Genomic DNA, 15699 nt, shown 5'->3' with positions numbered 1-15699 from the left:
ATTATATCTAGAGGAGAGGTTGCTGACATGCAAGTGTTTGAAGTGTCTGAATTTGGTAATTTATGAATTACATGTATATATATTTTCAATATAAAAAAGTTGTACCCGGAAATACATCACTTCCGGCATGTTGGCGCGGGGTAAACATAGACTGTAAATATTACTGGACGAACCCTGACCCGTCTGTGACATAGGCAGAAAATGAGTCCAATCGACGGCCGCATCCATATTGGATTTGCAGTCTCAACCTAACTTCGGATCAACCTAGCGACAGCAGTAAGGCGGGACCGGCGGGACTTAGCTCCGCCCATTCAGCTCGACGTTAGCAGTCCACTTGACAGCATAGCTAACAGCTAGGCTGCTATCATCAACTATTCCTGCTCGTCCTGAGAAAACTCTACAAACAGTAAGTTAACATTTAACTTTTCTACAACACTGTTAAAACGAATTATATTCAACACAAATATTTAATTAAAGTCTTAAAACTACACTTTTTTAAATATACAATTATGTTTATGAGTTATTTGTTAGAGAAGTTAGACTTTGTCAGTGTTAGCAGAGAAATACATTAACAAAGTTTTATCCATAAACTGTAAATAAATATGAGACATCCAGAAGAAATCAATATTACAAAGCATACAGTTCATGTTACTGTTCTGACAAAAAGAGGAATGTCTGTGTCTTATATTTACTGATGTCAACAGCGATGAGGTGAACATGACAATTGAAAAATAATTATTTAGTATTTATTATAAGATATTTGTTTTCTATTGAACCCCGTTAAGTCATGGAGTCTGTGGACATTGTCAGCTTCACACCAAAAACTTTAAGTATTAGAAAAAATAGTGTTTAAGACTGGCATCTATTATTATGAGTTGCAGCTACCTTGTTCAATATTATTCCTGCAGATGTGGCTCATAACAAAAAAACAGCCTGAGCTGTCACATGTAGTTAACTGTACATTTTGTCTTGTCTGAGGCATTAATTGAACACCTTTGTATTTCTCCTATAGACACAGTGTGGATTATTGGGGACTTGTCCGTCGAGGTGCCCAGAGAGCTGCAGAGACAGAGGAAGAAACCTGAGCCTCAACAACATCTGCATTTGTTGGTTCTTCTGGGGTGGACTTCAGTTGCTTCTCTTCAACAGCTCGCTGTGAGGGAGGTCTCCCCCGGATGGCCTGAGTGATGACACCCACAGGCTGAGAGCTGAGACGGGTTTTAAACCTTTTAACAAACCGTTACACCGCGCCCACCTGTCAAGCTGGTCAGCTACACGCCTTATTGTGAATAACTCTTATCCTTCATCAAAACATTCACCCCCCCCCCCCCTGTACAGTGTGTGTCCATCGAGACATGAGCTAATCACACCTATTTGTTTGTTTTGTACCAAGCTGTAAACATGTTCATCTCTGCTGTAAAAACAGACTTTTTTTAATGTTGTTTTTCAGATTAAATAAATATTTCTATATAAATGCACTCTTTTATGTCTACTTATGAGTATACATTTCAGATTAATGCTCAACTCAATAGCTTAGGGAAGGAAGTCTACTTTTACACAACTTCTTACTCTTTTGATAAATACTAATGTAGTTCATTTCTGAAAGTGGGATGGAACAGAGTCATTGCAAAAATTTGCCCTTAAACACAGCCCCATTCTTAAATCAAGATACATGGAGAGTAAATAAGATCAATAACTTGTGAATAAAAACACAGTTAAAAATGATTTAGAAATGTAGTCTTCCCAGATCAATATCACATAATATCAACTTCTCCCATCTAAACTGGACAAAGGGTTTTAAAATGGGAAGAAAATAGTTTGATTGCAAGTTGTTTGGAGGAGATCTAGTTTTATTTGAACAGCATGAATACAGTCTTCCAAGGTGCAAACCCTCCTCTTCCTCCTGAAGCCTGTGGAGCTCCTTCATGTACTGCTGTCTTATCTGCTGGCCATCTTCTCTCACCAGAACTTTGACTGTTGAAAAGTCATTCTGAAGAAGCTCGAGCATGTGACATGGATCCAGGAGAACATGGACTTTTAGTGAGAGGTCTTCAGGATGGCAAAGAAAGAGAGAAAATATCAGTTATTCATTAAATCATTTTGTTTGTTCTCATCTATTTTTCTGTATTCATCTGTGTGTAAGAGCACATTTATAAATTCAACAGTGTACTACCCAGACAACAAAGGTACAGTATTCAGGTAATCAACATCTATTCAAAGTTAAGAAGATAAACATTATTGTAATCATCATCTCTCACTCACACAATGATATTCCACATTAAATGGTCTCAGATTTTGTGTGAGGAAAAATTAAGCAATTTATTGTGGATAGTACTTCATCTTAACATGAAACAAATATAACCTGAATTATTTAAATCATTAACAGGTCCCAACACTCTGTTCTTTAGTACAGAACATACAGTAACTCATTTATTATTAACATGAGCTCAGTACATGGCTGTACTCTTCAAACTATTTCTTATACTTTATATCTATGTGCTTTATATCTTATTTTCATTCCATATGTTATTTAGATTTTATATTTCTACAGCTATATTCTGTGTATGAGTTCAGTGAAAATTAATATGGTTATTAATATAGTTCTTAATGGTTACAGATGCTCTTACAAAGTGAAGTTTTTTAAAGTTGTTAACAGTTTGCTCAAATCTTAAGACAGCACATTAGGTTCAGTTCAGTTTATGTTACTGACGGATAATTACTACACACAGTTTGTTTTTTAATGTCGACATTTACGCGGAGTATAACATTCATCATAACATCAGATAACCACCGAGGTGAACCTTTAGCTTCTAACATCACACAAACTCATTATTTTCAACAACAACATCTTAACAACAAACATTTCTAAACCATTGACCGTAAATAATGTAAATAATGGGCTACACTGAGTACAGTTAGCCGACTGGTTTACAAGCTAACGCTAAACAAGCTAGGTCCGTAAATATAAACACATGAGTAAGCAGTAAATATAACACTACTATATCACTTACCGAAGAAAACTGAAGCATCAACTTGTTGGATGGTCTGTTAACCGCACAGCAAGCCATGTATGTTGTCAGATATGTGTTAAAAAACTCTCCAAACGAAGTAAGAAAGAGGAGAAATCAGACGGATCAAGCTGTTAGCCTCCTGACCTGCTGACCTCACAGACAGATGCAGCGCGCACAGCTGTCAATCAAATCTGACACAACCAAATATGGGCATAGTCGTTTTCCTTAATAGAATAAAATCCGATGAGTTATAAAAAAATTCACCCCCCCCACAGTGTGAGGAGAAGGGGCCGTCAACTTCTCAGATATATCTCGTTTTTTGAACCAGGCTGTAAACATGTTGATTCCTGTGGTAAAAACGGGCTTTTTTGGCTGTGGGCTTATGGCACTTCCGGCGCTTCTGCAGCCAGCCTCAAGCGGAACCTCGAGGAACTGCAGTTTTTTGTACTTCCGCATAGGCTTCATTTTTCGAGACCGGAGGTTGCCCCTTGGGGGTAAAGTCCAGTTCAGGAAGGTGACAAGACGCAGGAGAGAAACACATTTCAAACAGGTAAACACAATGCTAATGACATTTTTTTTGGGGGGGTGTATAGCTCCCCTTCCTTCCTGCGTGGACAGTTTCTAATGAGCTTACGTGAACTCATAAAGCTGTAAGTCGGCAGGTTACAGAACAAAATAACGCGACATTTGTAACAGAAAAGTGTTTAACAGATGATGCACCTGCTGCCAGTCATCATGTAGACTACACCTGATTTTAATCAAAACGTCTTGATGCTGTTTAACTAGCCACAAAGAGGTTTTTACTTAATTTAGATATACAAAATATGAAGGAAAAAGTTATACACAGTAAGTAGGCTTTGTAAACATTTAACCTGCCGAGTAGTTTCTAGTTTCATGTCATTTTTTTGACCTCGTAAAAGCATTTGTTAACAGAGAGGTGAAGTGAGTATAACCTTGTAGACATGACGATACATGAGTTCAACATCTGCAAATCTGTAGACCAGGGGTGGGCAACTGGCGGCCCGGGGGCCACATGCGGCCCCCATCAACCCTCAACGTGGCCCTCAGGTCAATTTTGATATGTCAATTAATTGGAAACATGAAGAAAACATCTGCCATGAAATCATGAAAACCAGAAGTATGTCCATAATAATATTTGATCACTGATATATGATGAGTTAAACTTGTGACATAATTGACTGTAATTGTTTTTGTATACTACAATTTGGCCCTCTGGCAGTGAGAATTAAATGAGTGTGGCCCCTGCTGTAGACCATAGTGGTTCCTGTGTAGCACTAAGTTAGCTATGTAAGCTTATATTTATTTATTTATTTATTGCAGCTTATCTGATTGTGCATCTTCTTTTAAGTCTGGATTAAATGGCTAGTGGGTTTTTACTGAAATATATCACTTGTTTGACTTAAGTGATATAATAAAGTCAAATTAAACGTATCATAGAACAGACATTACTCGCCTATTCATATTTTTATGTAAAGTCAGTCCCCAAGATTATTTTCCATTTAGAGGCCTATACTAATAGATGAAACTTAATGTTTAGCATTTATAAACCCAAATGCTGCCTCACAAAATATTTAAGCTTGTGCACTATCTAGCAACACAGGACATGTTCATGAGGAGCTGGAGATCAGTTTGGATAGATGTTCTTTGGTCCGTCTGAAAGTATCTGTAAGCCTTCATGTTTTGCTGGTAAACAAAGCTAATTTTGAACAAATGTATGTTTCAAAGATATCCTTCATTCTATTAGCTAATTTGCTATCCTGTTTCATTTGAATAAGTACAGCTAGCTAACATTTGTTAAGGAGACAGCTGTTTCTGGAGCAAATCCCCTAATTTGATCAGCTTAATTGCAATAGATTTTGTAAACATCAAGATTGAATGCTGCAAGTTTGTCAGTTAGTACAAGAATGCTTTAAAAGTAATCTAATCAAATTGGGTAAGGGAGCCATTGCAAAGCCACTTAGACTGTAAAAGGCTTGCATACCCATTAGGGGAAAATTCCCTTGGACAGGAATAGATAGCAATTGATTGGGACTTCCTTGAAAATATGTGATCACTCCCCTTAATTTGTGATTTGGTGAAGTCATTTGGTGGTCTCCAAACGCTGTTTGGTCATTGGTCTCACTTGTCATTCGAGCCTGAATTAGGTGCCCAATTTTTCTTTTAGATCCTAATAAGCCTCATCAAGAAGTCAATAATGTGGTCATTTTAGCCAAGAAAAGCCTTTTCCACTCTCCATCTATAGTGACCCTGAAAGGAGCAAGACTCATTTTGTTTCATTAGCTGCATTTTGGACATTGTTTAAAAGTTTGCGGAAGTTTGTTTTGTGACATATATTTTCGACATTAACATGCAATATATTTTTGAAAGTATTGCATTGAATTGCATCTTGTATCTGCAGTCATTTTTCAGATTTTAAGAAAATCTGATCTTTCATGAATGTTTTCTCTGTTTAAAATCCAGAAGTGTGATGATTCTCTCTCCTGCGTTCTTACACAGCTTCGACATGTCTGAAGTGGACAAACAGCTGCCCACTGAGCCCATCTCTGCAGTTGGAGTAGTCAGTTATCTCAACAAGGCCCAAGATGACTACTATGCTGTGAGTATTCATCTCAAACTATAAGGGACTATCTGAACAGTTTGATTTAACGTGATTTAGTAATAGGTGTGATACAATACAGATTCTTGGAAAAAAATATCCAAATGTGCATTCATCTCTGCCTAGTTGTGCATAGGCAAAGGCAACATAGTGTAGTTTACAGTTGCATTTGGCTGTATGTGGATATACTCTGGTCACCAGTACAATGAGAGATAAACACAAATTAAACAGAAATGCAAAAATCAAGCCGCTTCCCTGAAGTCATCGGTGTGGTAGCTTCCTCTTTCAAATGAAACTGTGTATTCTTCCTTTAACCCCTTGTCGTATTGTATTGCGCAAAAGGAGCTGACATTACAGTGTACTTTAACTTTATTAATTTGTGTTATAGTCAGGGCTAAAAAAAAAAAAATAAGGTCAGTAACATCAGAAACCTCCATGAGCATATTTCATTCACAATAAAAACATCTGCTCTTTTTTATTTATTTATAAGTTACACTCTCCTTAATTTGTAAAAACAAGGATTTCCCCGGCAGTAGCTCAGTCTGTAGGGACTTGGGTTGGGAATCGGAGGGTCGCTGTTTCAAGTCCACGGACCAAGTTCAGAAATTGGCCTGGTAGCTGGAGAGGTGCCAGTCCACTTCCTGAGCACTGCAGAGGTGCCCTTGAGCAAGACACCAAACCCCCCACCAGCTCAGGAGCGCCCACTGTGGACATCCCCCCTCACTCTGACATCTCTCCATTAGTGCATGTCCATAGGATCCTGTTTGTGCATGTGTGTGTATTTCAAACTATGTGTGTGTAGCATGTTCACTAGACAGAGTGTAAAAACGAATTTCCCCTCGCGGGATCAATAAAGTATACATTATTATTATTATTATTATTATTAAATAACTAACTATCTTGATGATTCAGGAAAAAAACTGCAGATTTTTTTCCCCCTCAAAATTCTGACATAATTATCTTTTTAATTAAGCAAAAAAATGAATGCGTTTTTATTTTCTCAAGTAAACGCAGTACGTTTCTTTATGAAACCTAAAATCACAAGTTAAAATCCAAATTAAGATCTGGAGAGTCATGACATTCCTGTTGGAATACTTTTTTCACTATTGTGAAATTTGAATATTTTTTGTCCAACTAAAAGAGAATACTTATTTTGTGGTCAAATGTGTCCCTCTGCTGTTGGTTGTGTTGGTATTTGTTGTAACTGATTGTGTGGCATTACTTATAGTAAGGATGTTGGCAGCCTTCCAAGAGGCTTTTTGGAGCTGTTAGATGACTTATTCATAAAGTTTACTTTGATGATCCGGAAGATTCCCTTCCTGACATTGTTTTTTTGTTGCCACCAGATTTACAGACACACCAGAGGCAATGGTTTAATGATGTTTGGTTGATGCCCGGCAGAGTTTTTTGAGTTTACCCCCATGTTTTCCTTAAATTCAAGCAGTAACAACTTCAACAACAGTGTGAATGTGTGAGGAATCAGTTGAACCTCTCTTTGTGTTGTAAGGGTTGGAGGGAGTTTAAAGAAAAGATTGAGTGTGAGTTATACAAAACACAAAGCAAGCTCAAGGGCAGATCTGTCTTCCTCGGTCTCTCTTCCTATTTGAACTTCTTCTAGCTTTAACCCCCCGTCCCCCATCCGTTGCCTTAGTTTTATGTCTTCCTGCTCCACCCAACACACCCAGCTTTTTCTACTCTCTGGCAGATGATGGTGGGTTGGCATCACAACGGTGCCACTGGCAGAGAAGCCGTGTGCACGCCACACGGTAGTGACAAAAGGAGAGAAACCCCTTTAGACTTCCTCCTCTGCCGCTCCTCTGTGCCAATACATTTCATTCATTGTGCAAATACTGTGTGTGTATTCCGCAGGGCTAAAAGCTCGTCATGTCACCTGTTTCTCTCAGTTGAAGATGTTCGGTAGTTATTACTGTTTTGTTAGCCAACAGGATGGAGACGAGCTGTTTAGAATTTGGAAACAACTTGCACTTAAGACAATGAAAGTGGACTGAAATTAACTTCTAAAAACTGTATCTGTATTTAAGTGCAACAAAAAATGAAGCACCTTTTATGTGTCACTTTACTGCATCAGCATATCATTTTTTTCACAATTGAATTATGAATTAAAACTTCCACGCTCGATAATCTGATAAGTAAGGGATTTATTTTTCAAATATGGCAGCAGGTTTTTACTGTAATATTGTCCAGACTGAGATGTGAATATCTCATGAACTGTATCATAAATGAATCCCCTTTCTCCTGTAGTGCCACAGTAAGGTTGGCATTATAGTATATCTGTGAAATATCTTGGAAACAATGGGATGGATTGCCATGAAATTTGGCGCAGTTATCCATTCTGCCCCGAGAGAGCAGAATGGGAGAGTTCCTATTTAATACCTTTTAAACCATGATGACATCTCCGTCTTCCTAAGCTGCACTATGTTTTTTTGGGAACTAGTGATGCATGTAGACAACTAATTTCCTCGTCAGTTAAACTGAATTTTAAATTAAGATTTAACAGTGAGTCTGTAAGTAACAAAACAATCAGAGCAGTCAAAAAAGTAGCACAATATATACATAGCATAATTGTCAGTGGGTAAACAATGCACCTTGGTTTGCTGAGTATGGATAATGTTATCTGCGCTAGCACTGGCAGAGTGATTTTACTCTTAAAACACCTTACCACTCGAAAATCTGGCAAGATAAACCATCAAATAACCGGACCTTTGCTGTCTTTTGTCAGAAGGAGGGAGATTCTCTTGTAGTGTGTACCCTACTGCAGTGGTACATTTAGGAAAGACTTAGTTTTACTTGGGAGGGGAAAAAAATACAAAAACATTTCAGTAAAGGTTATGAACATGAAAAGCATAGCTACAAATAAAGAGTCAAGTACAAGTTAGCCTTCCAGATAACATTCAAGCCTTTTCATATTCTGATACGCTATTTCAAATGTTTTTTTTTCCAATCTTCAAGAACATCTTTTGAACATTACTATGAGACTTTCATCTGTAGACAAACAAAAATATCAGAGCTCCACATCAGTGTGCTAATGCAGCTCTAAGACAGGGAAGTCTCAGGATATTGGGCTGTATTGATTTTTTTATCCTTTCATAGTTGACGTCTTTTAGAATTTCTCCTTAATAATGACTGCTCTCCATACTTCTCATACTTTTTATACAGCAGATCAAAGGACTGATTAACTCTTTTGCTCTCTGATTCAAGGCGCTTACATCTCTGAACTTGAGCAGGTTGTTCCAACACTAGAGAGCGCAGGCCCAGATCAAACACTGCTCCACTGGGATCAGGAGCTTTGCAGAAGCACCAGCAGCCACCCAACATCAAACGCCACGAGCAGACTCACGCACACTCGAGCACACTCAGGCTCTGTGCAAGGGTTGCAGAGTGGATAGGCGTGTATTTCAGATACTTGTGAGAATCTGACGTCTTTCACTCATAAACTCATTGCTTTATTTAAAGAAACATGGTACAAGTTTATGATTAGCTTGTGTTTTTTGACATTTTAATAAAAGCTTCTTCGCTTTCTTGACAAAACGTGAGTGTGAATGGGGCTCGAACCCGTGCGGCCTGCCTACCCGAAGGACCACAGCCTGTGTACAGTCTCTCATCGCATCAGGCTGTCTTAAGTAGATTGCAGTTTGATCCAGCTATGGGCTCCCTCAGCGTAACTCAACCATTGCATGTACTCTTGACTTCAGTAAATTGAGACTGTAATGTTGTGGGAAAAGCTACAGGGCGTTATTGAGGAGATGCAAACTTACATGAGGGAGACTCCTCTCTCTGCAGACAGCAGCCCATTGCTTTGATGGAGAATTACCCGCAACTCTCCTAGCTGGCTTGCAAATATTTGTGTGTGCCAGAAATCTTTGTGCGCTCTCTTTACAGGAGTTCTAATCAGCTGTTATTAAAAAAAATGGAGCTTCTCTTGTTCCAGATGAAGTTGTATAGTCCTGTGTTTCTAAATTAAAAAAATGAGTCTGTCCTTTCAGATTTTCAGCAGGCTGTTTGTTTTAGGTTCAATATTGCTCTGGTAAAATGAAATAATGAAAACATTTTCTGTCTGTGCGGTGGATAGGGTTTGAATGTGTTGTAACACTACCATGGCATGTTCTTATATGTTGTTATCTTTAAACAGTGACAGCCCTACTGACCTGTTGACAGTTAACCTTATTCATAGTGAGATGTTCAACCAGTGTTTTTTTTTTTTAAGTAATTAACATTTTTCCAGTCTTTTGTTCCATTAAAAAAAACAATGACATTTCTCAGTTTCAACATGTTTTCTTTGCACTATTTCAGTCAAAAAAACGGTTGTTCATTTAGAGAGAGTTACAGCAGCAAGGTCTTCTAAAAGATCACATTTTTTACAGGGATTAAATTAACAAAATCAAATGGATTAGAATGTGACCTCTAGAGTTGTTGGCAAGGTATTTTAAACTTTGGAGTGAGCCAGGCTAGCTCTTTTTTTCCTGAGGCCAGTCTGTTGCTAAATAAAGCTAATCTTCCTGCTGCTCTAGTGTCAATGGACAGACAACTGGCTCTAGTGTTAATGCATAGACACCATACTTAATGCACAGAATTTAAGTTATGTATTCTCAAGTAAATCTAGGGAAGATTACACATGAGAACGCGATGTCAAACTCAAACTGAAAGCCAAGAATTCTTTCCTCTGTAGTAGCAGATGAAGCACTTTATAGTCAGCAGTCATTTCAGTTGAAAGAGATAATCTGATCCATTTTTCTATTTTCAGTCTTTTTGCATCTCTGAAGGGACTGGTTTGCTCCCCATACCTCTCTTATGTCTTCTCCACCTGGTGTCACTCCCCAGAGATTTCTGATTGTGTGCATTCCGGTCGTTTTATTCACAGCTGTGCCTCTCATTGCTTCATACAAACGTGCTGGTGGCGTCTGTCTCCAGAGATCCTTCACAGGAGAAATCAGCACCCCCTAAAGACTTGTTTCATAGGTGGGCTTTTAGATCACTTTAAGCTCCAGATTTCAGGAAGTGGCAGTTGAATCTGTCATTGCATTTTAAATCAAATGATACAAGCATATTCCAGTATCAGAGCCTGATGTCTCTTATCAGCCATTCTTCTGATTGAAGTAAGTGTAATGACAGAGGCAGACTTAAAAGTAGAAGAGAAAAGCCATTGCAACTTTACACATGCCTCTCCTGCAGTAGCTCAGCAGTCGGCGTTTCACATTCAAGGTGCGTCGCAGCCTTGCTGCCGGCGTCTGTGGCAGGATGATGCCTGAGGTGCCTCTGAGGAGGAGCGTGCCCTCGTTACTCCTCAACTTGACTTTGGGTTTCACAAAGCGAGCCCTTTGTTTACGCTGACAGGATGCGCTGGCTACTGACCTGGAAAAAGTGGCCAAGACGGGTTGTCTTGTAAGGAAGAGGGAGGCTGGTGATGTATAGGCTCCTTCTGGGACTTTTCATGGAACTGCTGCTAGAGACGCCCCGCCATCTCTCTCTGCGCTCGTCTCCTGCTCTTTCTCTCTCTCTCATCCCGCTATCTATCTCTGTTCCCCAGTCTACTCTCTGCTCTCATCCCATCTAGTCAGTGGTGGTTTTTCATGAATCTCCCCATGCCATGTTTCCCCCATCCAGTCGCCGAGGTCATTCATCATTATTGTCAAGGGGGTAATGTGTGTGGGTGGGTGCAGAGATCTATGACTTCTTCATTTGAATGAACCTCATTAGATTGACTCCTCTTTGTAAAGGATCCCTTTAGAAAATAACTCTGGCAGTTATTTAGGTGATTCTCACATGATAGCCAATGGAACATGACGCTTCAGCCGAGCGTATTTGCTAGAACGATGGAAGAGTCTCTGGGATGCAGTCTGCAGGTTGTGTTTTGCCTTATCATTCTGCCCTGCACACCTACATTTACATAGCAATGTCATGTTGGGCCTTGAGCTTGACTTGTGGTGCCTACATGCTGTCAATATGGTGCACTTCATTATTTTTACTGACTCCACTGATCATTTACATTTAAGAATGAACCTATTGTACAAGGATGAGCTGCTTCGCTATTTAGGTTTAGAATTATTTATGCAGCATGCACATGAAATGGTTTAAATCCTCTGTAATTTATTCTTGGAGGACTTGACTCATAAAATAATTGAAAGACGCAAACAGGGAAGGTGGAGCACTAAAAGTATTTAAGGTGCATGTGCAGTATTCTCAGTTTACCTGTGTCTTGCTCATGGGATGCTATGTTTGGTTTTTGTAAAAAAGAGATACTTTCCACATTTTCCCTAAATATAATCCCTGCTTTCCCACAGAAACCCACTGAAGTTTGGTTTCCTTATTAGAGCAGATCCTTGTCAGGGCATCTTTAATCAGCCTGGTCCCGGGGGATGATATTTTTAGCCACCTTTTTGGAGGCTAAGACTCCTTTACCCACGCAGAGCACTAATGAGATGGAGCGCTAGTGTTGGCAAGCGTTAATTAAGGCTAGTATGCAAGGGAAGAGGCAAAAGCAACACGCTCATGGCATACATACATTAACTTTATCCCACCTCCTGCATGTTTTTTTTCTCTCCTTGTTTTTTTTATCTCTCCTCTCTTTGTTTTTGCACGTAGGTTGCACAAACAACAGATGGCTCTGACGCCGACCTGTGGAAGGACGGCTTATTCAAATCCAAGGTCACTCGCTACCTCTGTTTCACCAGAAAAACTGTAAGTGTGAACGTAAACTTCTGCCTCCCCCTATGCATTCTGCACTCACACCTCATCTGCTGCACCTTTTGTTCTTGCCAGCGGTTATTAACTCAGTTTTCTGCCGCCAGCATATCTTCATGTACTTTGCACTTTGATCAGTGAGAGTCCCACTTAAAAAAGGGCCGGAGTTGGCAGTGCAGTTTTGAACTTTTACATATAATACATTTGCATGCATATTCCAGATGAATAATACCTCTGTGAGATATGATTCATGTTTATTCATGAAACAACAATGAGCTGTATTTTAACTATTCCAATTTATTCAATCAACAGCGTCCCTGTAGAGAAACTGTAACCAACCAGTGGTTCTTGAAAGCTGATGCCCATACAATTGTGAATATGGAAATGCGTTTATTTTTATGTAATACATTTCTCCATAAAATCAGTACTGTTCAGTGCTACATAGTTATATATAAAGCTCCTGATTTGAGCAGAACTGACCCTTCTGTGGCTGAAATGAATGTTTCCCATTATGCTGTTGGGTCATTTTTGGACTCATCTCCTGCCTTCAGTCGGCAGCTGCATGGCTGTCAGCGTCTCTGAGGCCATAAATATACCAGCTTACATCTCTGCAGCATTATCAACCTGTCTAACCTCCTCTCAGAAACCTCACTACAGGCTGCCTCTTCATTAGTTTCCATGTGTAGGCTGCAGGCAGATAATGCAGACAGTAGTGAAACCCAGTCCTGCATTTGTGGTATTATTTTGTGCATCAGCTCAATTTTAGGTCTTAATCAAGTCTCTTTTATTTTTTTATTTTTTTATACAATATGTCCTCTAAATGCCAGGCAGTGTCCACTTCCCGTCTTAGCTCAATCTGGTCTTTAGTTTAGTATATAGCATACAAATAGCCCTCCCCTAGTTCCTGTATATCATCTTAAAATGTGTGTCCACATTGTTTAAAAGACTTTGACACAAATAAAACATGACAGAGCCATCAACAAAGGCTATTTTGTCTGCCAGTCAATGGGGCTCCCACTGTAATTGTCTATGACAAAAACAGATTCTGTAAAATTAGCCCCTGAATTACATGGGGGGAAGTAAATAGTTTGTGATTTATCATACTCTAGGTTGGAGGTAGAAAGCCCCTTTCGTCAGGCACTGATGGAAGAAATATCTCCTGCAAAACAAGGGGAAAACACTCAAAAAAGGTTCCATGCATAGTAATAACATTCATCTATATTCCTCCTTAAGTCGGTATAAAAACTATGAATAAAAAATGTCTCTAATGGTAATGACTGTCGGGCAACAGTAGCAGTGAAATTCAGCCTCTTCGGACGCATCCAGTCACGCCTGGCTCGCCCCACTCTCTACCGCCGCTCTGTATTATTGCAATTTATTATGGCAAAAACTGAAAATGTAATGGGAGGCAGGGAAGAGTCATGCTTGAAAATGTCAACTACACAGTCCCTGATTGTTTTTAACCAGTCCCATTCTGTTGATTAGACTGCCTCCTCTGTCTCCCATCATCCTGCAGCATCTCACCAAAAGGTTGAGAATGATTACAAGTTCACAGATGTGTTCTCTCATAGTAACAAAAAAAGCTATTAGAGAGTAATTACAGCTATTTTGTCAACCCTTCTCTTTTGAGACTTTCTGAGCTTTTAGTAAATCATTGACTCTTATTATCTCCACATTTTCCCTCCTGAGCCCTCCCAAAAAAAAACAACTAACCTTTTCTCTTCCTTGCTCTCTGCTCTTCTTAAGATTCAAATTTGCATACATGACTTTAAATTTCCTGCTTGCGCCCTATCTTAAAGGGGCCAGAGGTTGTTGTGGACATGAAGCTGATTGACATTAAGGACGCATTGCCAGAGGGCTTCACACCTGTGGAAGAAACAATGGACACGAGTAAGTAAACAGTCAATACCGACCACAGGCTCGCTCCTCTTCTCTTTCTGTTTTTCTCTCTCTCTCTCTGACCAGCTTATGCCGAGGTCCTCAGGGGCAGCTTTGCTTGAGATAGTGAATGTTTTATGGGTGCAGGTTAGCTTAATTTATGGCAGACTCTGGGAATAAAATAAACATTTTGCCCTGGAGGTACAAGAGGAGGGAATCATGAGTCATTGTTTATCTCAGCTGGAGCCGTGCTTTTCTTTATGAGGGGCTTATTTATTTATGTATTTATTTGGGGAGAGGACGAGTGGATGGGGGTTATCTAATATTAATGAAATGCATTCCCCAATGCTTTAGTGCTTTTTGAGTGCTATGTATTTCCCCCTCACTATCCATGCCTTGGAAATGTAATAATATTTTGGTGTGGGGAGTGAGGACAGCTTGTTTATTATTTTTATTATCATTGCATTTACACTGCACTTTCTAGTGTTGCAGGGGAAATAAATGAGCGGGGCAAGGATGCAATATAGGAAGGCACTACAATGTTTTTTTTCTCTCTTTTTTTTTTTTTTTTGCCAGAATGAAGAAAAGAGATTATGTTTTGTTTGGCTACGGTGTAATTTAATGTTTTATTACTTTATGTGAATCCATGTTTAATGTATACATGTGACATTATGTATGAGTTCCTATCTAGAATATGCAGTTTAAATCCCCGCTGTGCACTAAAGCTGATGGAGGATGCACTTGCCTCTGTCATTTTACCTACTAAAATGATAAAAATGATAATAACGCATGTTGATTTTGTGGCTTTTCCACTGTCCAGTTGTTTCCCTTTGAGCACAAGCAGAGACTGATATTAACTCATCTCTTATTCTGAGACCCGTAATGACTAAATGGCAACAGCTAAGAGGGATTTGTGAATATATATTTATCATGGAGCTTCTATAGATTTTTTTTTTTGCAAGTGTGAAACTCTAGGGATGACAGAATTGGATACATGACAGAGAATTCCTGTCTGACACCCTCATGTGTGCCTGACTCATCAGAGGAAACTGCCATGAGGAAGAGGAGGCTCTGTGTGAAAATGAGCCCTCGTGCTGCTGCAGAGGCGGCGGTATATGACATCCAGATCACTGCGAAGTCCAAGTACCACCTTGTTAACTACACCTGTATGGGGTGAGCACTAGGAATAAATGAATTCATGATGTTTTTTTTATATTCTGTCAATCACCAGACTTCTTTCTTTCACAATAAGAGACTTTTATAATTGCTTCATGAATTGCTCACCCACTTTGTGTGTCTCTTTACACAGTGAGATGAACAATATGGGGCTGTGGTATCGAATGGGAGATGTTCCAAAGCAGCTCTCATCACAAACTATGTCCAGAACAGCGTATGAGGCTCCAACATACATAGCAAGGTAAAAACCATGACATCAGACTGTGCAGTTACAGAATCACAAAACTTTTTAAAACAGGAGCTGTGTAGTTCTGGCGA

General features: G+C 39.3%; 1 protein-coding gene and 1 long non-coding RNA gene across 3 annotated transcripts in view; one reads left to right on the top strand and one right to left on the bottom strand.

Annotated features, from left to right (window-relative positions):
• Window positions 1-1412: 1412 nt before the first annotated feature.
• LOC136182974 (uncharacterized) lies at window positions 1413-3493 on the bottom strand. Its single transcript, XR_010668816.1, has 2 exons — window positions 3012-3493; window positions 1413-2049 (listed from the first exon to the last, which is right to left on the bottom strand). It is a non-coding gene; the product is annotated as an uncharacterized lncRNA (long non-coding RNA).
• A 6-nt stretch (window positions 3494-3499) lies between these two features.
• Window positions 3500-15699, top strand: part of mvb12bb (multivesicular body subunit 12Bb) — a 37762-nt gene continuing 25562 nt past the window's right edge. For both annotated transcript variants that reach the window (XM_020632944.3, XM_020632943.3), the window contains exons 1-6: window positions 3500-3561; window positions 5529-5628; window positions 12229-12324; window positions 14127-14217; window positions 15249-15378; window positions 15515-15622. In XM_020632944.3, the coding sequence (XP_020488600.1) occupies window positions 5536-5628; window positions 12229-12324; window positions 14127-14217; window positions 15249-15378; window positions 15515-15622 (518 nt within the window). In that variant the 5' untranslated portion in view covers window positions 3500-3561; window positions 5529-5535. The remainder of the gene's footprint in view (window positions 3562-5528; window positions 5629-12228; window positions 12325-14126; window positions 14218-15248; window positions 15379-15514; window positions 15623-15699) is intronic.

This window comes from Labrus bergylta, chromosome 2, assembly GCF_963930695.1.
Source record: "Labrus bergylta chromosome 2, fLabBer1.1, whole genome shotgun sequence".
NCBI lineage: Eukaryota > Metazoa > Chordata > Actinopteri > Labriformes > Labridae > Labrus > Labrus bergylta.
Note: the sequence above shows the minus strand (reverse complement) of the source record. Positions and strands in the feature narration are given on the sequence as shown.